The 27,196-nt window shown below is 27.8% G+C and overlaps 1 protein-coding gene across 5 annotated transcripts in view; it reads left to right on the top strand.

Annotated features, from left to right (window-relative positions):
* LOC107453701 (matrix metalloproteinase-21) overlaps positions 1-27,196 on the top strand; it is a 94,236-nt gene that overhangs the window by 53,059 nt on the left and 13,981 nt on the right. For 3 of the 5 annotated variants that reach the window (XM_016070621.3, XM_016070622.3, XM_071177523.1), the window contains exons 2-6: positions 1,916-2,161; positions 15,786-16,056; positions 18,590-19,110; positions 19,283-19,460; positions 26,575-26,868. In XM_016070621.3, the coding sequence (XP_015926107.1) occupies positions 1,997-2,161; positions 15,786-16,056; positions 18,590-19,110; positions 19,283-19,460; positions 26,575-26,868 (1,429 nt within the window). In that variant the 5' untranslated portion in view covers positions 1,916-1,996. Of the gene's footprint in view, positions 1-1,915; positions 2,162-5,551; positions 5,639-15,785; positions 16,057-18,589; positions 19,111-19,282; positions 19,461-26,574; positions 26,869-27,196 lie in introns of those variants that run through there. The other 2 variants (XM_043042638.2, XM_071177524.1) reach the window with 2 other exon arrangements.

Raw genomic sequence — 27,196 nt, 5'->3', positions numbered from 1 at the left:
TATCTCACGCAACTTTACTTTATGGCCTTACATAACTATTTTTTGATATTTTCTGGAACAATGGTTTGTATGACCTGAGCTCTCAGCACCATCAGTGTCTTTACGACCGCTTATAAATTCTGCATACCAGTCAATGTGTCAATAATCGGTGATTTCCCTGGTGCAGAATCTCCATAACACTTATGAAGCCACTATTTTACTTCAGCAGCATTTTCCCCATCAAAAACAACGCTTAATCGAAGCATGACATTCCTATTGAGTAATGAGTATAGTAAAGTGCGGCGTGCTCTCTGCTTTCGCTTATAGCACTGCGTTTCAATAGGTAAGGCTAAATTTAGCCTAGCAAGATTTATTTGAGCTCTGAGGCTCTTCTTCAAATTCGAGAGTCTCCATAAAATAGTGAGAGAAAAAAATTTATATCCGACATTCTTATTTATCCATTGTTTTAAAAGTTACAAAACTAGGGTCACTAAAAGCACTTGTAACCTCTAAACTAATAATCAGAATGTCATGAAATTTTTACAGTTATCGTTGAAAAATTGCTAATATCTAGAAATCATATGGTTCTGTTAGTGATGTGGGCATTTATGCGTCGGACTGGAGACTTATTCAGTGGTGTATTAATTGCTTAGATTTAATTTTGTTGCTTTCTAAAATGGCTATTGAAATTTTCAACACACACGGCTGGTATGGTGCCGCATATTGCCATATCAATTATTGGTGAATGACCTTGCCTTATTTGAGGAATAGCATATTTACCGCACGATATTCAAGTTAGAATTCAAGAGGTGCGAGAGAAAGTAGTTCAGCACGTGGGAAAGCATTGATATGAGTTTTCAATAATATCTTACGACAGAGAAGGAAATAATTCTAATATTAATAATTCTTCATCAGCATATACAAAAATGTCTGCATGTTTATTGTTGTGTAATACGGATAAATATATTATATTATGTATATTTTATAAAGTATCATAATGTATATTTTAAAATGTATAATTTCTATTTACTTTCACCTAGTTCAAATTCGTCTTAATATTTTCTCTGTTGCACGTATGTTTGATTTACAAACTAATTTTATTTAACGATGTAGTTTACGTATACATTCAAAATGAATGAGTCTTACTCTATATTGTATTTTAAAAATAACTTTATTGATTCTTATGTGTATCTTATTTAACTGTAATTATAAATTTTAATGTTACTGAATAAAAACAATAGTGGTGACTTTTTTACATTAAGTTGTATAAATAAACATTGGTGGAGTTAAACACTAGATTCAATAGTTACGTATGGAGTTACGTATGACGTGTAAAGTACTTGCCACAATTTTTGGCGTTGAGATACGCTAATTTTTTTTACAATGTACTATACCCTAAATGTAATATCTGCATTTCTGAAGAATAAAAATTTGAGTAAAATGTAAGATTAAATTAGTATTAGATCTTAGATGAAGTTTCATTTTAACCATATTCTTCATTCAAATTTGTACTTATTACTTCAATTTTATAAGAGAAAGAGTTGACGTACTTCAATTTTTGAAATTTAGTTCGAAAACTTTTATAAGCAACAATAATTTTTAGAACATAAAATGCAATATAGCATTCCTATAGCTTCGAAATTTTAACCATACATTTCTAAGGTGAATTCTTTATATACAAAACTCTCTCCAAAAGTTTTACTCCACTTTAAAACTCCTTAAAAACCTGTCCAAAGAACTTTTTTTAACTTTTTAATGCGATTGTTATTTAGAAAAACAATTAAGCAAAAACAGTTACTTATTTCTATTAATATTTATTACTAACTTGTAAAAAATTATCGCTTAATCAATTTCTTTGTTATTCTTCGCAATGAAATTTATTTCATTAAATCTATTATTTGTGTGTAAAATTATATTCGATTTTGCTTTTTCTTAGGGAGAAGAAATTTCCAAATCAAAAGAGTAACTTATAGGCTTTTGGATGCCTTAAACTCAAGAAAAAGGACTTAGTTGCATAATGTTGTGGACTCTGACTGAGACGAAATATTTCTTAATTTTTTTCGTTTCACTGATCAGTTTAGTTATTTGTGAAGAATTTTTCCACCGTAGAAATCGTGAAGATAACATCCAATATCGACACATTGAAGATAAAAATATAGTCACATCCACTGAAAAAGCAGAGGTGAATATATAGTTTTATTTAAATATAATTGTTTTCATTTAAAAAGTTTTAGACCATATTTCTTTATTAGTTACAAACATGTAACAACACATATAAAAACTGAAGTACTTTCTTAAATTATTTGTTTTATAGAGATTTGTAAAAAAATAAATAAAAAAAATTTGAAAATAATACTCAGATGTACAATATTGAAATGAGATCTCTACAATCACCATCTTTGGTTTTGGATTAAATTTTTAATTTTTGTTTTCTTGATAATTTTTCCGCACTTAACGTTTTATATTAGATAGTATAATGCCTTTCAAAACAGGAAAAATAAAGGAGTCGTTATATTGGATAAGAAATAGAGCTTGATAATTTTTAGAACATCCATGAATTTTTTTATAAAATTTTTAAAGCAATAAAATTTCTAGTAAGTAATTTAAAATTACATTTTTGTCAGTCTTTAGATCTTTTAAAATCTAATTTAATTACAGTTTAAAATGATGAAAACCGATTAAGGTGACTTTCAAAAAATTCTCTTAAATTTATTACATAAAAACAAAGATTCTTATAAAAAATCTAAAAGCAGACAATTGAATATTGTTTAACTACCTATCAGAAACTGTTAATTGCAGAATTGTATTTGCATAATTTTGACAGAAAAAAATTAGTAGAGAAATTCCGCATGCTTTGTATCTAAAATATTATGCTTGGATCTCAGCCATATATTTTACATGTATCGGAAGATACTGGTCGGGATAGCCTGATTGGCAGGGAGCTGGACTCTCGTTTGTCAGAACGGAAGTTCGAATCCAGCAGGCCAAAGACTCCCCGTTTAGTAAATGGTGACTGGTGCATGTTAAATCTGTCGGGTTACAAAGCCCTCCGTGTTCGTATAACAAATCAATACCTTTGGAGAGATTGATCGTTCTCTGGTTCAGGTGGAAATTACTATCTGTGGTTGAATGAATGGGTCCGCCTCATAAACAGGTGTGACTAAAGTCGAATTCTTGACCATAGATGGCGCCACTGGAAAACAAGAACAATTGCACCCTGTCTGCCACAATGGCAGACGACAACAACAACATCGGAAAATACTGCTAAATAGAGTAAATATCCATCATCAGTTTATTTATGTGATAGTGAAACAAAAAGAATTAAAAGCATATTTAGAATTTTCCCTCCCCGTCTCCACTCTTTGGACAGCAGAATTAAGTCGGAAGAGGAAGAGCCTCTTAACCCTTTGCTTACGGTGTACCATGTTGTACTATCACATGTGGGTCCACATGGTGTACGAGCCGTAAGTAAAAGGTTAGGGACTAGAAACTAGTCCGTTAACATTTTTCACTGATCGGTTTACATGCGTCAATTAGATTTTTTTTTAAAAAAAGCTAATAAAATGAATTTTAAAAAAATTACAACACAAAAAATGTGTGTAATGTCGCAATTATGATGGAATATGCTATTTTGTGACTAAAACACATATCAAAATATTACACCAAAAATCAAACAAATAAAACAGCATACTATCCCTTTACATTGATTGCTGGTTTGGGAGACCAGTGATAATTATTTTATGGTTGTTGATCCTAACTTTCGCGGTCCCTGAACAACGAACGATACCTTTATTTTGAGAACTCCTTAATAATATGCATAGTCATCTTCAGCCTCGATAAGTAAATAAATTAACTCCATCTACTGCATATAAGTATAAAAAACGTAAATATTTAAATAACATGTCCTTTTTTTCAAACCATTTCGCTGTCTTAGGAATTTGAAATTCAGCATCAAGCTATAAAATGTTAGTTTAAAATCTATATTTCAAATTGGTCAAACTTTGCCCTATTTTAGTGGAGATAATCATTTCATTGATACAAATTATTATTATTTATTATTTGTTGTATAAATAGATTAATAGCTCATATATCATTACGGAACATTTTGTTTCAGAGGCAAAATATTTATTTAAACGTTACTTACAAAATATTTATGGAAAAGTCTATTGCACACACAGTTATTTTTGTCGGTTGTTATTGTACATATTTACTATTCTATTTAGTGTATAATTCTTAACAAGAAAATTCTTTGCTCTCATAAGTCAAAATATTATGATTTCTTCCATATCAACTACACTATAGTAACTTCAATATCAACTACGCTATAAATATATGCAAGGAGAAGAAATAAATTGTTAAAACTACCGTACTGCATGGTAATGTAATTTCTGGTTATAAAAAAACCCATTCTGGTAATAAAACTAAAATACGCGGATTTTAAACCATTTACTTAGTAATTTTTAATTTATATGGCAACGGTTTTTCATACATTCTGGTTTGCAAAATTATAGTTTTTATTACCATAATTATAAGTCTTGTTTTACTGCACAAAAAATATAAAACTTAAAAATAAATTTAACCGAATTGATGGTTTTTATGCCATGCTCTAAGGCAGTGTGGTACGCGTACCCCCAGGGGTACGGTAACAGTTTAGCAGGGGTACGCGGTCTTATGTGAAATATCTAGCAACAAACGAAAATTTCAAAACATTTTATTTAAGAATAAAGCTAGCTATGAAAAATTACGATTACGTATTTTTCTATTGGCTATTTTTTGCAGAGAGTTAACAGTTAATAAATAATGGTGTCAACAGCTAGTTGTGATTTTTAACTTTATTGCAATTATTTTAGAGTAAAAAATGCATTCATTTTTTTATTAGTGGTACACAGCGTTACGAAAATTTAGAAAGGGTACACAAAAGTCATAAGTTTGGGAAACACTGCTCTAAGGTATCAAGTTAAAACTACCAAATTTTACCCCCTTTAAAAAATTTTATCACCTAATTATTGATCACATGCATGATATTAATTTTTCCAAAATGCTTCAGTAAAACCTACCGAGCTGCTTGGTGTTCCCACAAAACCATATTTTATTCTAGTAGTTTTGACCATACTTTTTTTCTCAGTGCGATTAGCAATAATACTTAAAATCATACATAATATTGAAGAACCAACTTAACTTAGTTTTTCTCTTTTTAATCAATAAAATTATCTTAATGAAAAATTATTTGAATTACTATTAACAATAATTATTTTAAAAAATTATATTTTTCATTCGATGAAAAAAATTTATTTTTGATGTTATAAATATATTAACAAAATGAATCATTTATGTACATCTACTGCAAAAATAATCCTAGCAACCTACCAAAAACCCCAATCAATAACCACATTTTTAATATGCTTCATAAAGCTTCAATTTTATTATACATTATTTTTGCTCAATTTCAATTTATTTTCATAAACTTTGGTTAATGTCTTCTAAGTGATATCTATCATTTCTATATTTTTTTTCTCTTTTGAGATTTGTATATAATCCCTTATATACCATGAAAAGCTGTTTATTTGAGTAAACATCGTAGAATTAGATGTGCTACATTTCCAACAATGAAAAGCTATATTTTAAGAGCAAAACTGACGAAAACAACTTTTCTAATTTTGTAAGTAATGTTTTACTTATGTAACCATTTTAATCCGTGTTTCGTACATCACGAGAAAAATTTATGCTTTAAAAATTTGTTTCTTCATTATTTTTAAAAGTATGGTTAGCTAATTTAGGTATTCATGAAATAAATGAAACTTTTCTTACTTTCCGGACTAAATTAATAAATGAAGTAAGATAAAAGTACAATGTTAGTGAATTTATTCATGCAAATTATGTTATTCATATATTTGTTTGATTTATTTACTTAAAATTTTCTTTGAATAGGAAAATTTAATTACTTTTTATTTGTCATATTTTTTTTCTTTTTAATCTTGGTTTTATCTTTCAATTTTGGTTCCATAATTTGGTAACATAATGTAAAACAACTGCAAAAATTACATAAAGCTATTTACACTTAGAAAGTATGGTAAAATTTACCGTAATTCTGACTCATTGAGAATCCCAAAAAGTTCGGAAATTTTTTACCAAAGCTCTCTGGAAATTATTTTGGGAAAATTAAGAATAAAATATACTTTTATGTGATGTGATAAAATTTTGTAAGATTTAGTCATTTTATCATGATGACTTATAGCATAGCATAAAAAGCATTTATTCGGTTTAATATGCATGTCTACTAAATGTATGGTAATAAGAACTATAATTTTGAAAACCAGAATTCCCAGTGACGTGTTAACATATGAAAGGAAAACTTACTTGATTAATGGTTTAAATACTGTAAAGTTAGGTTTTTAATACCAGAATTGTTTTGTTTTTTTTTAAAGCCGAAATGTTTTTGCAATACATCACGGTAATTTTACCAGAATTACCGTGATGTATTGCAAAAACAATTAAAAACAATATTGCAAAAACAATAATTTTTTTTTTGTTTTCTCCAGTTCTCAACTATTTTTTTAAATATTAATTACTCTAAGTAGTGTTGATTCTACAAATCTGCACTAAAAACAATTGGTCCGATGACCAACATTACCTTTAAAATAAGTACTTTAACCACAATACCTTACATCGTACTTATTTGGTCTAATAAGGTATCAAGTTAAATCTTGTTTCCGTTGATTAAACCATATTATCATGTAATCAATTTCAAAAAGTATTAATTCTCCCAATGGTGCGATTTAACTTAATTATTAAGATGCAGTTCAACTTGATATAAACAAGATTATGCTTCAACAGCTCAAAATTTCTAAACTATGTAGTAATAATATTTCCAATCATTTCATTTTAAAACGCACACATTTTTCATAGTTTCTGTATCAACTTTACTACAAATTCTCATTGCATGATCTGTTAATATAACTTTTCAAATTCTTTTACTTGGAAAAGTTATTTCTTAATTATTTATGTATAGTATATATACGAATACAATAGTTATGTTCGTTTAAATAATAATTTAGATTTAACTGTGAGAAACTATTTTCTAAAAATATCACATTCACGACAAATAAACACAATTAATGGAAGAGATATCGGAATTTATGTTATGCGTAAGACATTTCTTTCATTGTTTTACAGTTGAATAATGTTATACGCATTGGAAAAAATTCTGGTAAATTATGGTACTGTATTGTAATAACATTTCTCTTTTATTTATTATTTAATTTAAATTTTTTTTTCAATTTTATTTTTTATTTTAACACAACATAATTCGACTTAAAACGACTAAAATATATTGTAATTAAACCATTCATTTGGTCGTTTTTCCGTTCTTATAGCAACGGTTAATCGAAAATTTGAATATTTAAAATTACAGATCTTATTACTGTTCATTTGGTAAAGGGTGCAAATGAGAAAAGTAAACTTTCCCCTAATCAATAGTTTTTGTTCCCTGCTGTAAGGTCTCACTATGAAATTTACCAAATTTTATCATATAATATAAAACTATACTTAATTATTAATTTTACCAAAACCATTAAAAAAGGTTTCGATAAAAATTACGAGCTGTTTGGTGTTCCCACAGAGCCAGAAACATGGTAAATTTTACCATATTCTAATAATTTTGATAATACTTTTATCCCAGTGTACACAAATTACAATACTAAAGAACAATGTTAAAATTACTATTCCAATTTAAAAAGTTCTGACAGAAACACTCAAACAAAAGGTTCGAAGAACAATGTCTTTTATTTCTTACAAATTGTTGGAAACAATGCACTTCAATGTTCAAATTTAAAGTGTTTTGAATTAAAGAAATTGAAAAAAGTAAATGAAACGAATTTGTTCTTGTGTGTTATTTTTAAATGTTTGAATAGAAAAACATATGTGGGTTATACTATAATATAATTTTGAAGAACATTTTATTAGTTTGTTAGACTGTTAAACAATTAAATATTTGCATGTAAAAAAGCGTGTTTCACTGAAGTAAAATGTTAAAGAAAATTTTATTTTCGATTTCAAAATGTTCGAACTAAACCTCTGGCAGGTGGTGGAAGAATATTATTTTAAAATGTTCAATCTAAAACTTTTTGAATAAAAAAAACTTAGTCAGTATTTTCTTGACATAGTTATTTGACAATTGGCCTTCTCGCTTTTTGGGTCTTATGAGTTCTACAAATTTCTAAATATTTACAAAAACCACAGTAACTTATTCTCAATGTAATCAGTAATGAAACCTTTAAATACTTATTGAAATTTACTTGCTTACATCTAGGTTTTATTTTATGAATTTAGTTCTAATTAATGCTATATTAGCTGCAGTAAATAAATCGTGTCTAACTTAAAAATAATAAATAGAACTTTATTTTTACAATCTATAAGAACTCATAAGACCATCATCACTTCGTCATATTTTTTTAAAATGTTAAGTATATTATCCCCACTTGAATATTATTTTTAATTGCAGATATATTTGCTGATTTATAATAATTTAGTAATACACCGTTAGAAAGAATTCAATATTATTTCCGGTTGAATATTATATATGGAAGATCATTCCCAATTAAGAAGTGAGAAACAAAAATGTATTTTTTCTAACAAAAAACAACATAATTTCATACTGAGAAAAAAAAATATGGTCGAAACTACCAGAATACGGTAAGATTTACCATGTTTCTGGCTCTATGGTAACATTAAAAAATTCGGTAAATTTTTCCGAAACGCTTTGGTAATGATTTTGGTAAAATTAACAATAAAATATGTTTTATATGTGATAAAGTTAGATAAGGGCGGTAAATTATGTTAATTTTATCATGATTTCTCAGAGCATCGTATAAAAATCATTTATTGGGTTAAATATACAGTTCAGCTTTATATTTTTTACTGACCGTGTGGTAATAGTAAAATTCTTTTTTTTGAAAACCAGAATTTACTGTAAACCGTTGCCATATGAATGAAGAAATTACCTAATGAAGGGTTAAATACCGTATATTTTGGTTCTGAATACTAGCATTATGTTTGTTTGGTTGTTGATCAGAAAGGTCATTATCATATAGTACGGTAATCTTACCGTAATTTTTCTCTCTTCGTACAACTTCCTGAATTTCCGACTTTTAAGAGAGTAGATAGCCGCAATTATATAGGCAGATAATATATATAGCTAAAATCTTGCATCAAATTAATCTTAAATCAGAATCTTAATAGTCCCAATAGAGGTCCATAAAAATGTTTAATTTAGGGAGCTGTGAAGATATTCATGTTATGGCATAAAAAATTGCTAAATAATGTTTTTCTATTATGTTAAATTTTAGAATATGAACGGAGAAATTACAAAATGAATGGTTTAAGTACCGTATATTTTGGTTTTATTAATCAGAATTATGTTTTTTTTTTTACAAGAAATGTCCTTTGCATGCAATACTGTAATGCTTCCAGATTATTTTTCTCTATGTATAGAATCGAACAATCTCTGCATTCATTTCTTAAATTCATTTCCCAAAATAAATAAATAAATAAATCCAAGCAAATTTCTGAAATTGAATTCCGAAATTCTAAAATTAAAGAGAAGTTGATTGAATATTTTCTCAGGCATAAATTCTTAAAACATAAAGGTTTATTTTTGGAATATGATTGTTTCTCAAGAACTATTCAGACGATTTATTTAAATTTTAGTTAAGAATGTAATAATATTTATACATTGCTGTCCCTTTTTTTCAATCATTTTTAGTTTAAATAAAAAAAATTTAACAAAATATTGAAAAGAATAATAGAGAAATATTGAAATAATTATCTTTGGTTGAATTAGCATTATGTACGACAGCTAAGATTCGTGGGATAATAAGGTGCATGTTCGTCTAATAATAAAATGCAGAGTGAAGAATGAAAACAATCAAGTTTTTCAAATATATTTAAGTTTTTTAAGCAAATACGTGATGCTGAAACAAGTAATAATTTTTCAATAATAATAGAAAGATAAATCTTAAAATAATTGTCTTTGGATAAATGAATATTATACATGATTGTAAACATCCATGTGAGTCTAATAATAATATGCGTAGCGACCAAAATATATACAATCAAGATTTTCAAATATATCTAAGTTTTTAAACAAATATATGATTTTAAACGATTATTAAATTTTTAATAACAATAAAAATAGTAACTAAATATTAAATAAATAATAAATAAGTAATAAAATAATTTGGATAAATGAGTATTACATATGGCTGCAAAGATTTGTGTGCGTCTAAAAATAAAATGCTTAGCTAAGAATAAATGCAAATATATCTAAGTTTTTAAACAAATATATGATGCTTAAACGATTATTAAATCTTTTAATAATAATAAAAAATAACAACTAAATATTAAAAAAATAATAAATAAATATTAAAACAATTATCTTTGGATGAATGAGTATTATATATGACTGCTAAGATCCATGTTCGTCAAATAATAAAGTGGATAGCCAAGAATAAATACAATAAAGATTTTCAAAAATTTTTAAGCAAATATGTGGTGCTTAAACAAATATTAAATTTCTTCAAAATAATTAAAAAAAAAAACTAAATATTAAAAAAAAATAATGAATAAATATTTAAATAATTTGAATAAATGAGTATTATACGTGGCTGTAAAGATCCGTGCACGTCTGAAAATGAAATACATAGCCAAGAAAAAATACAATCAAGATTTCAAACACATCTAAGATTTTAAACAAATATGTGATACTTAAACGATTATGAAATTTTTAATAGTAATAAAAATAAGGATTAAATATTAAAAAGATAATATATAAGTATTAAAAAAATAACATATAAATATTAAAATTATTATCTTTGGGTATATGATTATTATATATGGCTGCAAAGACCCTTGTGCATCTAATTATAAAAAGCTTAACCAAAAATAAATATAAATGTATATAAGTTTTTAAAAAAATTTTCGATGCTTAAACGAATATTGAGTTTTTATACAATGGCACTAAACTTGAATGAAATTTTTTGACAGAATATTTTGACAGGACGTGTTAAGGGCAACGAAATATTACTTTGGTGCGATGAAAAATCATTTTTTCATTGCTCCAAAGAAAGAAATTTTAATGATTATTAAATTTTTAATAGGGATAAAAATAATAAGTAAGTAATAAAAAAATACATAAATATTAAAAAAAATAACATATAAATATTAAAATTATTTATCTTTGGATAAATGATTATTATATATGGCTGCAAAGATCCGTGTGCATCTAATTTTAAAAAGCTTAACCAAAAATAAAAATAAATGTATATAAGTTTTTAAAAAATGTTCGATGCTTAAACGAATATTGAGTTTTTATACAATGGCACTAAAGTTGAATGAAATTTTTTGACAGAATATTTTGACAGGACTCCAGATATTACTTTGGCGCGATGAAAAATCATTTTTTCACCCTAAAAATAATTCATCACTTTTGTGTCAGCAGCAGACAGATATATCATAGAAAGGGCGACGTAATTCGCATGTCTCAACACATGTTCCTCTACGTGAACCATGGACTATCTCTTGTCACAATATCAATTTTTTTTTCTTCTTTTTGTTATTTAGCGATTCTATGAATGAAAAAATCCCTCGTGTGAGTCGGAAGCAGTTAAGAGGATGAAAATGCAATAGACGAGCTTGCGATTTCTGGTGTTGAAACTGGAGTTTAATTCGGAGAGGAGGTTGATGAAAAATGTGTGTAATACACCTTTAGGGGAGATCTACATATTAAAATTGTTAAGGATGACATATTAAGACCCATGTAACGATTTTAAATTATTTTTTCTCTGTACTAACTTCAAATGTTGTTAAATTACCTTGATACTTTTAATTCAAGTCTGAAGCCTTTAGTTTTACTTGGAGCGACGAAAAATTCATAAATTCGATTAATCAATTTACTATGACAAGTTTTCGTTTATTAATATACAAATGAATGCGTAAATTTAAAGGTTAAATGTATTGTAACTATTTCAAATTAATGCATATATACTTAGTTAGAGTCCAGTTTGAAAAGCACTAAATGATTTTGTATTGTTTTTCTACGATTTTTAATAGATTTCTGCATTTAAGCTGTCCTAAACTGAATAGCACAAACCATCACACCTTTTTAATCAGTCCTTAAACATTAGTTTCCTATAGTAGTGCGTGCATCATAAGAGGTACGTAAACAAAAATTAGATTTTTAATTTTTTTTTTCAATAAACTCTAAATTGCTTTAGTTTTTACTATGGAAACCTTATCATTTAATGTATAACAAAAAAAAACTGTGCAATGCAAAAGCTTTTTGATTTAATAATATCTCAATGCTTTTTTTTATATTTTAATTTCAACTTTATTCATTCAACTTTAATGTTTTTCCATTTATTTTAGTTTTTAAAAGTATTATTATTTTATTGGTTTAGTTATATCATTAGTTTAGTTATATTAGTATTCCATTTATTTTAAAATTAAAATTATATGGCTGAATCTGTAGTTTTAGATTTAAAAAAATCAAACAATTTATTTATCATATTTAAATATTAAAAAAAAAGAATTGGGTACAATTTGAGAAGCAGGGAAATTATTACGCCTAACCATGTGATTTAAAGCAGATTTAATTAGATACCTGTAGGCGACGTCACGCGTTTGTGTCGTACCTGATTGGATTCTGAATCAACAAATAACACGATTTACCTACGATGACGTCACTTGTGAGTATCCAATGACAGCTCAAGTGATACACAAAAACTTAGAAAATTCTTACGTACCACGTGAACTAAATTACACGAGTGGTAGTAAAAGAGAAATCTTGAGAAATATGACTCAAAAGCGAAATATCTTTTGAGGTCTTTACTGCATCACTTGAACTAAAATTCTTAGGGGAACTATTGTAAATTTACAATTTGACTGCACAATGCGGTTTGAAATTTTCAGTGCACCACTAACGTCGCACAAGTACGTCATGACATACATATTGAGAAGAACTGATCAAGTACGTCGTAAAATATATGTTTAGAAGCACTGCTATAATTTAGTAAAATTGACACATTAATGAGCGTATTATCTTGTATGATGAGCCCAAAGGTTTTTTAAATGCAAAAATATTTAAGTCTTAATGAAATTTTTTTTTGTTGCTCGGCCATTCATTGTGTTCTAGGTGTGTGTTCTGAAAACTTTAAAAGCATGTATCTCGAAGCTACATTTTTTAAAGCTGACATAACTCGAAACATTTTTACCCATGGATTTCAAATTTACATTGGTTTTGTTAAATTACATACTTAACAAACTATTTCATTTATTATATAACTTTTTTAGCTATAAAGTACGCAGAGAAAAAAAGTATTGTAAAATAATGGTAAAATAGTTCACGGTAAAATATGGTAAATGCGATCAAGGTATATTTTACCAGAATATGGTAAAATATACCGTGTTTCTGGCTCTAAAACGCTCGGTAGTTTTTACCGAAGCGCATTGGTAATGATTTTGGTAAAAATAACAATTAATATAGGTATTATAGTATGTGTTAAAATTTGGTTAATGTAGTAAAATTTGATAATTTTTACAGCATGACTTAAAAACAATTTATACAGTTAAATTTAATACTCAGATTTGTATTTTTTTTACTAAATATGTGGAAATAAGAACAATATTTGGAAAACCAGAATTTCCAGTAAACCGTTACCGTATGATTACCTAAAAATTAACAAATGAATGGATTAAATACCGTATGTTTTGGTTTCACAAACCAGAATTATGTTGTTTTTTTTTAAATTAGAAATGTCATTACCATATAGCACTCAGGTTGCCGATACTTTTTACCGTTAGATCCATTTTTTATCAGAACATGTTACAGAACAAAAAATCTTATATACTTAATTTTTACAGTAATAATTACCGTAAAATCGCACTAACTAAATATTACTGTGAAAATTACGGTATAATATTTCACGGTAAAATGGATTTTACAGATGATGCACCCAAAGTGTTGGTACTTTGTACCATACATTCTTCAAAATTTTTATAGATTGCATTGTCTCGTAGAAAAAAACTTAGAAAATATGCTTCTTTTTCCAACTGATAGATTGATCTAAATTATCAAAAGAATTATAGATGTACACTGAAAGAATGTATTCAACAGCAAAATTTTCCAGATAAATTCAATGAACCCTATATGCGTGTATTATTTAAGAGTTATAGAGGCTAATACTTTTCTATGATTAATATACGACCCCCGAAGTTCTTCATCTAAAGCTCTACGTTATCTCTACGCAGGAGGTCACAGTATATCACATCTCAATCAACTGGAGCACCCAGAAGGAAGGAAGAGACCTTTCCATCAAGAGGTTTAGATGTGCGCGTCCACTGTTCCCATACCACTATAAATCGCTTTTTTTACTACCTATTCAAGAGGAATTTCGTTTACAAAAGCCGTGAGAGTAAACACTACATTGAATGAGGCTATAAATGTGACACTTTGATAGTTTATCCTTTATTATAAACAGAAATTGGATATCTGAGAAAGAAATTATTTTTCGTCATTTTATGGCTTTGTCAAGAAAATTAGGATCATTTATGGCTCTCATATTGCTTATTTTAGTTGTCGATTTTGATTGCCCTTGTCAGAAAGCTTTTTGGCCTTTGGAAGTTGTTTTTAAAACTTATTTGGAAAAATAATACCACCGTTTAGTTTTCACCATGGAATGCTAAGTGTTGCTCAGTGGATGTTAAGGGCCATAATTTTGAATTTTACTGTTCAATATGATAGACAAGGGGTATCGTTAACGCTGTTACTTTTTGTTCTGGCACTGAAATACATTATTCGCCAACAGGATTTGTGAGGTTCTATTATCACAAATACCATTCAGTTTTTTTGCTTTTCGCTGGTGGTGTCGTCATTTTGAGTAGAAGCAGAATTGCTTTAATTTCCTTTACTAGTCATCTTATAAAAGCAACAAATGAAGTAGGCATCGTTATTAATGAACAAAAAATAAAATTTATTGCACGAACAAATGAAAAAAATCCATAATAAGGAAAAAATATGTAGCTTCCTTTGTTTATAGATATTGTTTATAGATATTTTTTATAAGACTTACTTCTTTGTACTTTGACAGAAAGAGGACTCTTATGAAATCGCGTTAATAAATTTCAAAGAAATGTTTTAGTTTGATAGTTTGCTTTCCCGATTAGTGTGACAAAAGCTTTTTTCGAATAAACACATAAATAAATAAAACAATAGGCATTTTATGAAGTCATAAATAGCTTAATAAAAACAATAATATTTGTCAGGAAAAGCCTTTTATAGTTATCAATAAAATTTAATAGAAAATACAATTGAAAGGTTATTATTATATTAATATAGTATTTTTTTAGAGATTAAAGAACTTTAGTTTAATAAAATGTTCCTGCTTTATCTATTGATTTCATATTTGTATTATTTTAATTGGATTATTAAACACCTAAATCATGGTTAATGTTTGTAAAAGGGTCATAATCAGAATTATTGAAGGGTCGCAATCAGAATTATTGAAGGCTCATAATCATAAAAGAAAGAATAATAAGTTTATCCGTAATGAATTAAAGAAAATAATTTTAAAAAAATTAATATAATAGTTTTTTTACACAAAATTTGCTGAACTGAACAATAAATTTTTCATTTTTAGAGGTATATGGCAGTCAAAATCCAAGTCAGCATTTTTCCTGACAGACTTATAAAAATCTCACTTTTCGTTTTGTTTTTTATATTCGTTGAATAATGATAACGTTTGTTACTTTTTCAGGAAATTTTGAAAAGATACGGTTACCTGAGGTGTGGTTTTTCCAAAAGAAAAGGTTCTGGTTCTAAGCCTAGAGAAAGAAAATCTGGTCGAAAATGTTCCAACGAAGAAATTCGCCAAGCTATTCGAAGATATCAGAATGCATACAACATACCCGTTACTGGAAAACTGGATCAATCAACTCTTCGCCTTATGAGCGAATCAAGATGTGGAAACCCAGATGACGAGAATAAAGCCTCTCGCTACAAACCCATGATTCATTTGAAGAAGAGGCGTAGGTGAAACGGCATTAATTTATTTTATTCTATTGGTACATGTTTTAGACACCTAAGGATTAGATTCGATAATTCGAATCGGTTATTCGAATCATGTGTTTCGAATTCATAGAATTAATCGGGGATATTTTCGTGTCATGATCTGTCGCAAACTACAATAGCCAAGGTGCTAAATAAATTTTAAGCATGCAAATTTTTTTAAACAAACATGTGGATCTTTGCCCGGGGGTGGCTACGAGTCAAACCTCTCGAGGTTGTCCCTTTCTGCAGGGGTCTGTTTAGAAGAAATTTGGGTCCGTTCTTTACAAAATATCTTTTCACAAAAGCGGATCCTTCACAAAATATTTTAGCTAAAAACGGACCCTTCGCAAAATAATTTATCTTTTAATCGGACCTTTCACAAATTTGTTTATCTTCATTATTGTTTTGTTAATCGAATAAACCCTTCCCAGGAAGGGGAGGGGGAAGAAAGACAGATGTAAACGAACTAAGTTTTGTCTTCAGCAGACGCTTCTTTCTTTATTCGTCCGAAATGAATACTCTGTGTTCAGCAGTATAGGCTTATTACCGAATATTTGTATGTTGCATCTCGAATTTAGTAGCTTATGTCTTTACAATTTAAAAACTCCTTGAAAAAGTTTTTTGCAATAACAGGACTCTATTTGCACAAATTCACAAAAGACGGACCCTGGTTGAAAGAATGTGACCTAACGTTTATTTTATATTCACAAATTACGAGTAATTTTTTCACAATTTTGCAAAAAACGGACCTTTTACAAAATGTCTGGACAGACCCCTGCTTTCTGTAATGTTGTTACTTTTTTTTTTCTTCCTTTTTTTTTCTCGTGGGCCGCTGCCCGAATGTTGCCAAGACATGGCGATTATTCTGTCACGGATCACGATACGGAAATCTCCCCAATTAATCAACAATATAAATTCAGCAGATCAAATTCTTCATATAATCTTTTATTTATTTATTTTACATATTTGTATTGGAAGAGTTTTAATTGTTTATTTGATTTTGCAACTAATTAATTTCTCTTCATTTTCAAATCACTCGTTTTGATTCATTTCCTTTGATTTGAATTAACCAATGATGTGACTTAGTTTAATCAGATCAACAGAAAACAGTATCGGGTCAGGTGTGAATCTAAACTAGATTCAAATAAAGTTTGTTGAATCAGATCATTTCCTACTTTAGTGGGAAATAATTATGAACCTCCATCAAAAAGCTGAAGAAATCTCACGAACGCAAAAAGAATTCGTAAAAATTTTGTGCTTCGTTATGTGAAATTAAATTCTTTTAAAATGATGTAAAAAATTTTAAGCCTTACAATTCAAACTTTTTTGACTATTATTAAATAAAATAATAAAAAATAATAAATAATAACTAAAAGTTATTTTTTGCGTTGAATTATCTCTCGTGAAACGGATTTTATAATAGTGTCCAAAAATTTTTCTCTCTGCTCAAAAAGTTAAAATACGCAAAAAAGTAAAATTAACGTAATAATTAGGAGCCCAAACTTAGGATCGTTCTTCTGACCAAACTATTGAGACCATATTTTGTTTGGATTGAATCTGAATCCGAAAAAAAAATTTGTTTATTCAGAGAAATTACATTTTTGAATCAGATTTCGTAACTTAAAATATCATCTGCACTAAGTAATTAGCATATTTGAGGTAACCCCTGAAAACACTAAGATTGAGTCCTACACTTATGAAAATTTCGGATAAAAAATATAAAAAAATTAGCGGCACTTATGGTACTGGTATATTTTACCATAAAATTAATTTTTAGCAGAACATGTTATGGAGCGAAAAATCTGATATGCTGTAATTTTTACAGCAATAATTATCGTAATATCACTGAATTACTCCAATTAAATATATATTACTGTAAAAATTATGGTATAATATTTGAAAGTAAAAATTAATTTCACAATAAGAATGGATTATATGGTAAAATGGATTTGCGGATAATGTCCCCAATGTACCGGTACTTTATTCCGTAATTTGATTCTGATTTTTTAACTTTACGTGCAGAACGTTATTCAAGGTGGTCTTTTTTTTTAGCGCACTATAGAATACAGAAGTTAAAATCTAAAATTATAAAATCGTTAAATTATATATTACTATCTGAATTTTTGGATGAATTTTTAATGAGTTACAAGTGTCATATTTATAACTTTCATATTTGAAAATGTGAGAAAAAATTTTCTCCTATGCACTTTTGCATCAGTTATTTAAAATGTATCTTTTTTTAATGATAATAATAAGTGGATATTAAGCATATTGAAACTAAGAAATTATCCACTTGGCTATAAATAAATGATAAATAATTATCCACTTAATTATAAATAAATCATAAATAATTATGCACTTAATGATAATTAAATGATAAATAATTATCCACTTAATGATAAATAATAAGTGGATATTAAGCATATTGGAACAAAGAAATTAACTTTAAGCAATATTTAATCGATGCATCCGAAATTAATTTTTTAAAGAAAAACAGAACTTTTCTTACAGATTGGAAGAAAAGTCATAGTTACCAACAGTTATCAAGGCACCGAAGAGAAATCAGAACAGATGACCGATGGCTGCATAAAATGTCCTTCAACGAAATAATTGAACCTTCGGATGGCATCCAATCAAGCATTTTCGCTTCCAAAACACACAGAGATTTACTAGACCATCCAACTCTTACTGATAAAGTAAATTCTGATCATTTACAAATTCCATCAGTGACAATGGAGCAACACATAGACAGAATCAATGACAGATCAGAAAATTTTGTTAACTTTCACCAATCTGACCATCAACAAACACCAATATACGATTTAGTTCTGAGAAAAAGGAAACCATCATTTGAGGAACCCTTACCTCCAGGTACTTCAATCACCCGAAGGAAGAGATGGTTGGAACAGTATTTAAAAGATTTGGAAACTGGCGAACTAGATAAAAGACTGGAGGTACAACAGAAGGAATTAAAAAAGTTGAGAAAGAAAAGGTCGTTGGCATCTGGTGTTGAAGGGCAATCCTTTACTAGTGTAAGTCTAAACTTCTATCGAAGTAATTTGTTTAATTTTGATCTCAAATAATTTTGCCTATTCTAAAATATTTTTTTAATTATAAGTCTTCATGCTTAATATGTATGAAGGCCCTTGAAAAATTGAAAATTCCATGCTGAAATTCGATTACTGCACTGATATTTGTTTCTAGGAAGTGGTTACTTGGAGACTGATTGGATCCGCATACAGCAATCAACTGACAGTAAATACACAAAGAGCAGCACTTGCACTTGCTTTTCGAATGTGGGGAGAAGTAATTCCAATAGTTTTTCAAGAAGATATTCGATCACCTGTTGATGACGTCGATGTTCTTATTGCATTTGGAAGAGGTCAGTAGATTATACTTATTTTCAATTTATACTCGAAGCCTAATACGAAATTTCTTATAAAACAGTGGTTACCAACTGGCGTCCCGCGAGCCACATCTGACCCGGGAAGCCTTTTTTTGTGGCCCGCGAACTAAAATATATTAGTTGTCATTTTTTTGCTGGAAATTTTCGTAAAAAATCTATATAGGTTTAAAATACTTTTCTTTCGTTGAAAAAGAAACCTAATTTCTTCGTTTCTGTGAAATTTAACATACCAACGGTGCAAAAATATTTATTTCTCAGGTAAAAATCTACTTCTTATTTTAATTTGAAATTCAATACTTTTGTTTTGTACAACTTGATAAAATTCTCACAGTAATATTTAATGTTCCTTTAAACATAAAACAGTCCTATATGAAATTTTTATAAAGTTGCGGCCTGCCATATGACTGGCGTTTTTAATTGCGGCCCCCGGCCTCGTGTAAGTTGAAAACCCCTGTTATAGAAAAATGAGACAGTGGGATTAGAAGGCTTTTTTGAGACAAAAGAGATCAAATTTCATTCATTTACCTCTAATCTAAGTAAACAGATCGACGTGGTTCATTCTATATGCAATATCTTATAGTTAATGAGGTGTAGATGTAATTCATTCTATACGCAATATCTAATAGTTCATGAGTGCAGATGCAATTCATTCTATACACAATGTCTAATGATTAATGAGGTATAGATGTAATTTATTCTATATCTAATTGCTCAATAGGTATAGGTGTAATTCATTCTATACGCAATATCTAATGATTAATGCGGTATAGATGTTATTCATTCTATACGCAATATCTAATAGTTAATGGGGTATAGATGTTATTCATTCTATACGCAATATCCAATGGTTAATGGGGTGTATTTTTTACATTGCCTATCAAAAGAATGAAAATAGGGGAATTATACTCTTTAAAAAATTGGTTTAGTATTGAATCATAATAATGCTTCGAATTTTTGCAACTTTAACGAGTTGTTCAAATTGAACCCTGATATCTTAAGGTCAAATTTAAAGAGGTTCAAAATCCTTAACAATTATTCTTAGCAATAATCCTTGGTTATGCCTTATGATTCAAAGCTACTTTTTGATGCTGAATTACTTAGTTATTTCCAACAATTTATTCAGTGTATTAAATGAAAATTTAATTTAAACTTATTTTTAAAAAATAGTTATTATCTTTGGTGTCCATTACAGGAGTTAAAACGTTTAAACAAATAGAATTAACGAAAAGTATTGACGCTTAAGTGTCCATTACTGAATAAAAAACGTTTAATAAAATAAAATGATTCATGAAACTTATTGACTCTGTAATAAAATTGCTTCGATTGATGTTTCGTTGGATTTAAATAAATTACTACTCACTAAAAATATTTTATTTACATTTTTTTTAATTATTTAAATAAAAAGTTGCAGTGCAAATATATTTATCTGTTATTAAAAAAATTTATTTTATAAAAATTGTCAACCAAGATTCTAAATATTTATTCTCCTCTAAAAGAAAAATTCATACTTTTGTAATTTCAGTTTCTTTGTTTGTTTCTCCTAGATTAACCACATTTCTTAATAATTTCTTAATTTTTTTTTTGCGATGGCTATTCATTAGGTGATTGACTGTCAATCTCTAGGTTAGAATTCCATTTTCTCTTTTGTTTTTCTTAGCCTATCACATTTTTTAACTATTTTTAGTTAGTATACGATTGCTGGTCATTATGTGATTGACTGTCAATCTCTAGGTTAGAATTCCCTTTTATCGTTCGTTTCCCTTAGCCTTTCGCATTTTTTAAAAACTATTTTAAGTTTGCATACTATTGCTGGTCACTAGGTGATTGACTATCCTCTAGGCTAGAATTCCATTCCATGGCATAAAAAGTGATCTTATTTAAATATGGCGTTACGTTTAAAAATTACTTTTTTGTGTCATTAATATTTTCTCCTGTTTATTTGAAAATAATTATCTAATTCTTTTCTATATTTTACAGTTTTTTTTAATGGAAAATACTATTATTATTTTGTTTATTTTATGATTTTTAACTCAATTGAATTGTTGTTTTTTTTTCAATTAAATTGTATAATTTTATAATTTTTCAATTAAATTGTATAATTTTATTTTCAATTAAATTGTATAATTTTTAAAAATAATAATAACTTAAAGAATTTTGTAACACTTCAATTTCAGTTATTTTCAAAAGGCAATAAATGAATTCAATATATATCAAACGGAAATCTTTCCCATTGAAAATTACACCCTTCCTTACCAACTAATGAAATCAAAGTAATGAAACCTAAAACTATTTTAAATTCTAAACCAAGGAAAGAAAAATAATTGATGAATGTAAGAAAAAATAGCATTTCTCATCCGAATTATTAATTGCTAATAAATTCTAATTCTCTTACACAAATATTAATTACTTCTAAATTCCAATTTCTCTAATATAAATATTAACTACTTAAAAATTCTAATGCTCTAATATAAATGTTAGTTTCTAATAAATTCTAAAGCAAAGAAAGAAAAATAATTCATGAAAATAGAAAAAGCATTATTTCTTATCTCAATTATTGAATGGTTATAAATTCTATTTCTCATATATAAATATTAATTATTCATAAATTCTAAATTAAAAAAAAAGAAATATAATTAATAAGTATAAGAAAAAATGTTATTTCCTATCCACGCTCAAAAACTCCGAATTATCTTCAGCACTTATTAACGTTTCAGTTCAGCAATAACTATGTTACTTCGTGGGCTGCTCCCAATTATCTTTTAAAGACTTTTCTTCCTGTTTCGTAACTTTTAACATTCTTTTTCCATTTTCTGACTCAGAACCAATAATCAGCTAGCGAGAAAGAGTCTTCAACGTGTTCTGTTTACGTTAAAATTCAATGGCACTGCAGAACTCGTTGCTTAAAAAAACGTAAAAGTGCCATCACTTGAAGATGGCTAAGAATTTGAGTGGGCGCCAACTCACCCCTGCACTTCCAGGATTTAGTGAGCTCTAAGCAGAAGAGGTAGATCTGAAGAAGGAAACCTCATATCTGGCTAACATTTAGAGAATATAACTCTAAAGCAGTTATCTTAAAAACAGTATCAAACGATTTAAAAAAATGATTGAAATGTTGAGAAAAAAATTATAATGCAGACAAGTGTTATTTTGTTGTTATAAAAAAAAATATTATAGTAGTAAAATGCATTTTAAGAACGAAATTTCAATTTAAGCAACTTTAACACTTTTCATAAGGGAGTTGTGAGATTATTTCATTTCAAAAAAGTTAAAAAATAAGTCATAATTATCGCTTTACTATGACAAATACTGAAGAAATCCGAATCTGGTATCAAACGAATTTTACTAGCCTCAAATTTTTCGTGATTTTAGTAAAAACGACGTGATTAAAATAAACTTATTTGTTTTTGTTTAATCATATTTTAATTTTTTTCGATTTGTTTAATAAATTTGATCTTTGTTATTGAGAAAAATTCCGCTTTTAACTTCAACAAATTTCAGTCAATTTACAAGATTCTTAAATAGCACCCACAATTTAATTAGTCGAAAATTTAAAATGTTCAATTCTTGAAATATTTCGTTATATTCGAAATATTTCGTTTTGTTGGTATTCCTCCAATTATTTTCATGCAGCATAAAAATGCATTCTTTCGAGGGAGGGTACAAAGTTTTACGAATAATTCACAAAGTTATTGACTCACTTTTTTCTCGTTTTCAGGTCAATTATTATAGATTAAAGCTAACTTTAACTGGTTATTTAAATTAGAAATCTTCTGCTTATTGTTTTATATTTAATTCAATTGAGAAAAATTGGAAATTCTAAAAAAAATTTTAATGCAGTACTGGAAATGAAAAAAAAATTGTAAATTGACCTTTTTTAGGAGAAAAAATAGCAATTTTCCATATTTTAAATGTTTTTAGAACAATAATTTACTAATAGATTAAGAAACAATCAAAAATAAAACATAAATAAGAATTCTAAATGCAATCTAAAGATTTTTGGTGGGGGTTTAATGTTTAGGTGTAAAAAGGACATCGAATTCCTTGGTATGTAAAAGTATACATCACGACTAACCTACACTTAAAGTGAATATTGGGAAGCTTAAAATTGACCCTTGAATTCCAATTGAAAATATTGAGAAAGAAAAAATAAATTTTATTGAATTCATCTGCAAACTTAGCATTTGTCTAAGAGAGTTGGCCATCAGACTTCACAAAAAGATAAAGAAAAGTTTAAAATGAAATTAAGTAATTTTACTTTGTGCAGTAGTTTTTTTTTTTTTTTTTTTAATCAATACGTATTAATTCTATTTAAAATTAAGTATGTTTCTCTGAGGCTTGGTCGTAATATTAAACAATGATTTTTTACGAATAATATGTTATTTTTATAACTGCTGTTAGTTTGCCACTGTCACTCATGACTGTTAGTCAAGTTTGGCGTATCTAAAGCCAGCGCTGCCTACGCTTATTTTGAAAATGGTGCAAGACGTCAAAACGGAAAAAAGTCACAGTTTTGTGAAAACGAAGAGCATTTGAGGTCTAATTTTTCAATATCTAAAAACTTATTCCAATGCTGCATTATTAGGGCTCATAAAAATTTGCAAATACTAAGAATAAAGCAGTGATTTCGATAATTTTCATCCAGGTGGAAAAATGTAACTAAAATGGCGACTTTTAAAAAATTTTTAATAATTTTTGAAATATTTTAGTTATTTGTCTGTTCTGAAGCCCAGATAATTCTTCATGGCAAGATTATATTCATAAAGTTTAAAATCATCGCATTGCTTCAAGTGTAAAGTACTTAAACTATGACTTTATTTTCCTTGGCGACACAGTTTCGAAAAACAGCGTTAAGAAAAAAATATACGAAGTTGATGATTTAAGTAATTGAGACGCGTGTTGACATGAATTTCATGTTGAGTCGTAATGGACGTAAAACAAATCTCCTGCTTAGAATTTTAATGATTTCTGAAATCAAAAAGTTCTTTGTAATTTATTCATGTAGAAGCCCATGCTTCCTGGCCAAAATTCTTAAGGATTCTTTTTTTATTTTATTTTTTTTAAAATTGCTAAACACAACGATATTCATGGATAGTAGTGCATCAATAGACATAATTGCCATCATCAGAAAATGGTTTAAGGTCCGATAAATATTTGAAATGCACAAATCAAACTCATAATTTAATACATAGACTAAGTAAAATATTTTGGGCATTTTAGTTCATCAAGTATTTTAGCAAAATGAATAATTGTGCATCAATTTGCGTCTTTGTATTTGTATTGGAGTTAGAAAGTAAACTTTCATAGTTTTTGGAAATAAAATTATTTCAAAATTGTCTGCGCCGAGGTTGCAATTTTGGCAGAAACTTGCAACTTTGAAACTTTTTTAAAAGAATATATTTAATTATAACTTCTATTATTTTAAAAAAAAATCCCTTCTCCAAAAAGTAATTAAGGCGACATCGCGAAATTTAAAAAAAAAAAAAAATTTTCAAAGAAGCCCTAACTTCTTTTTTTTTTTTTAAATATATACTTTTTTCAATACTTTTCATGATACAAATAACGTCAATGAAAAGTATTTACAAAGGCGACAGTGTAAAATTTTTAATATATTTTATTCATAAAAGCCCTAGTTTTTTTTTTTTTTTTTTTTTTTTTTTTTTTTTTTTTTTTTTTTTTTTTTTTTNTTTTTTTTTTTTTTTTTTTTTTTTTTTTTTTTAAATACTTATCATTATACTTTTCACGATTTTAAAAACAATCTCTTCCACGAAAAGTATTTACAAAGGTGACACCACCGTGAAATTTTTCATAATTTTTTATTTCATAAAAAAAACCCCGAATTTCATTTAAATATTTTTTATTATAACTTTCATGATTTGAAAAAAAAAAAATCTCTTCCACGAAAAGTATTTACGAAGGAGACATCGTGAATGACTACGATAAGAGTAAATATTTTCGTCTTAAGTGTTCTACGTACGGAGACAAAAAAAAATGGAATCAATCTTCAGCAAACTGGTACTAGAAGAGCTTTAAGTGGTTGACAGTTTTAGGTTACTTTAGGGTAACTCTGCCAGACGGCGCTTCCTTTGTTGTCCTATTGTTGCCACGCGTGTGATTGAGGCGGAAATCTTTGAATAAACAAATCCCAAAAATTCTCGATAACTTGGGTAAACATGCATTTCTTTTTCTAAATTCTTGAGGATTATTGAAAGTGACACTAATTTCTTTTCAGCTTTCTTTCTTCATTGTTCGGAAGTAATAAAGAAACTTTCAATCTTCAAATATTGCAGTTTATTTAATTTGGTTCAACGCTTTTTATAATTTCTTTCATTATAGTATTATTTTCATTCAGAAATAAACTGTTTCTTAATTTATCTAAATGTTAGCCAAATTGGATTAAAAATATTTTTTTTTTATTTACATTTCGATTAATGGTAACAAGTTTTTGAAAATAACTTTACTACTGAACTTCTTCATATTGTTTCCATTAGTGTTATTTTGTACACTATTTATAATATATCTATATTTCATACCTCCATTTAAGGCTAAAAAATGCTTGATCCTATTACTAGTTGTCCCCAAAATGACCAAATGACCTACGATTTAAAAAATCTATTACAAATCAAGAATCATATAATGAACTGCGTTTGTCTCAGGAAACCAGGGATATACTCTCCCAAAGTTTCAAAATTAGTAGCAAAGTTCATCAACAGATGGTGCTCTTAACTATGAAACAATGTGTTTTTTCTGCATGTTAGGATCTCAGCTGAAGTATTTGCACTTTCGTCTCTGTTAGCTCCAGCCTTATACTTAGCCTTGTTGCAAATGGTAGTTATTTTTTAATTTTTCGAAGTGAGCAGCGTAATTTGTAACTAACTTTAGATGTAAAGGAGAATTGATTATCCAGTTCCCTCAAACGATGGCATCAAATCTAACACTTCGAAATTTTAAAATTTTTATTAAGTGATATTTCGAGTCGCCGGTCATTCCTACGGCGAACATTAAAAACACAAATGATTTAATACATATTAATATTTTCAAACTTCATTTTTATTACGCACCTGTATTTAATCTTTTATTCTTTATTTGGCAGGTGAACATCTGAACTGCCCAAATCACTTTGATGGATTTGGTGGACAGCTATCTCACGCTATTAAAATGGCCGCAAATGCTGAAATCCATGTCGACGACGACGAATTCTTAACAGTAGGATCAGATCAGGGAACTAATTTAGTCAAAGTAGCTGTGCATGAAGTAGGACATGCCCTAGGTTTATTTCACACATCCAGAAATTACTCCATTATGTATGCAATCTATTCTCAAGTTATACCTAATAATAATTTTGAACTTGGTTGGGAAGATAGAAAACTAGTACAAGATATTTATGGTGCGTATACATTTTGAGTTACATTCTACTAATACTACTTCCCTATTAATACCAATAAAAAAGGCACCCTAGGATCTTATGGACAATCATATTGATTTTATATTTACTCTCATACATTCTTGCTTATAATAATTATGTACAAAAAAATTAATTTGTATTTAATTCTATATTTTACAAAAACTTATATTTTAATGAAAATATTTTATACACTTAGAAAAGAAGTATGGTCAAAAGTATCAGAAAATGAAAAAAATTTACCGTGTTTCTTGTTCTATGGGAACACCAAAAAGTTGGGTAATTTTTAGAGAAGCGCTTTGGTAATGATTTT

The sequence above is a fragment of the Parasteatoda tepidariorum genome, chromosome 2, assembly GCF_043381705.1.
Source record: "Parasteatoda tepidariorum isolate YZ-2023 chromosome 2, CAS_Ptep_4.0, whole genome shotgun sequence".
NCBI classification, from domain to species: Eukaryota; Metazoa; Arthropoda; class Arachnida; order Araneae; family Theridiidae; genus Parasteatoda; species Parasteatoda tepidariorum.
This window is presented reverse-complemented; position numbering and strand designations above follow the sequence as displayed.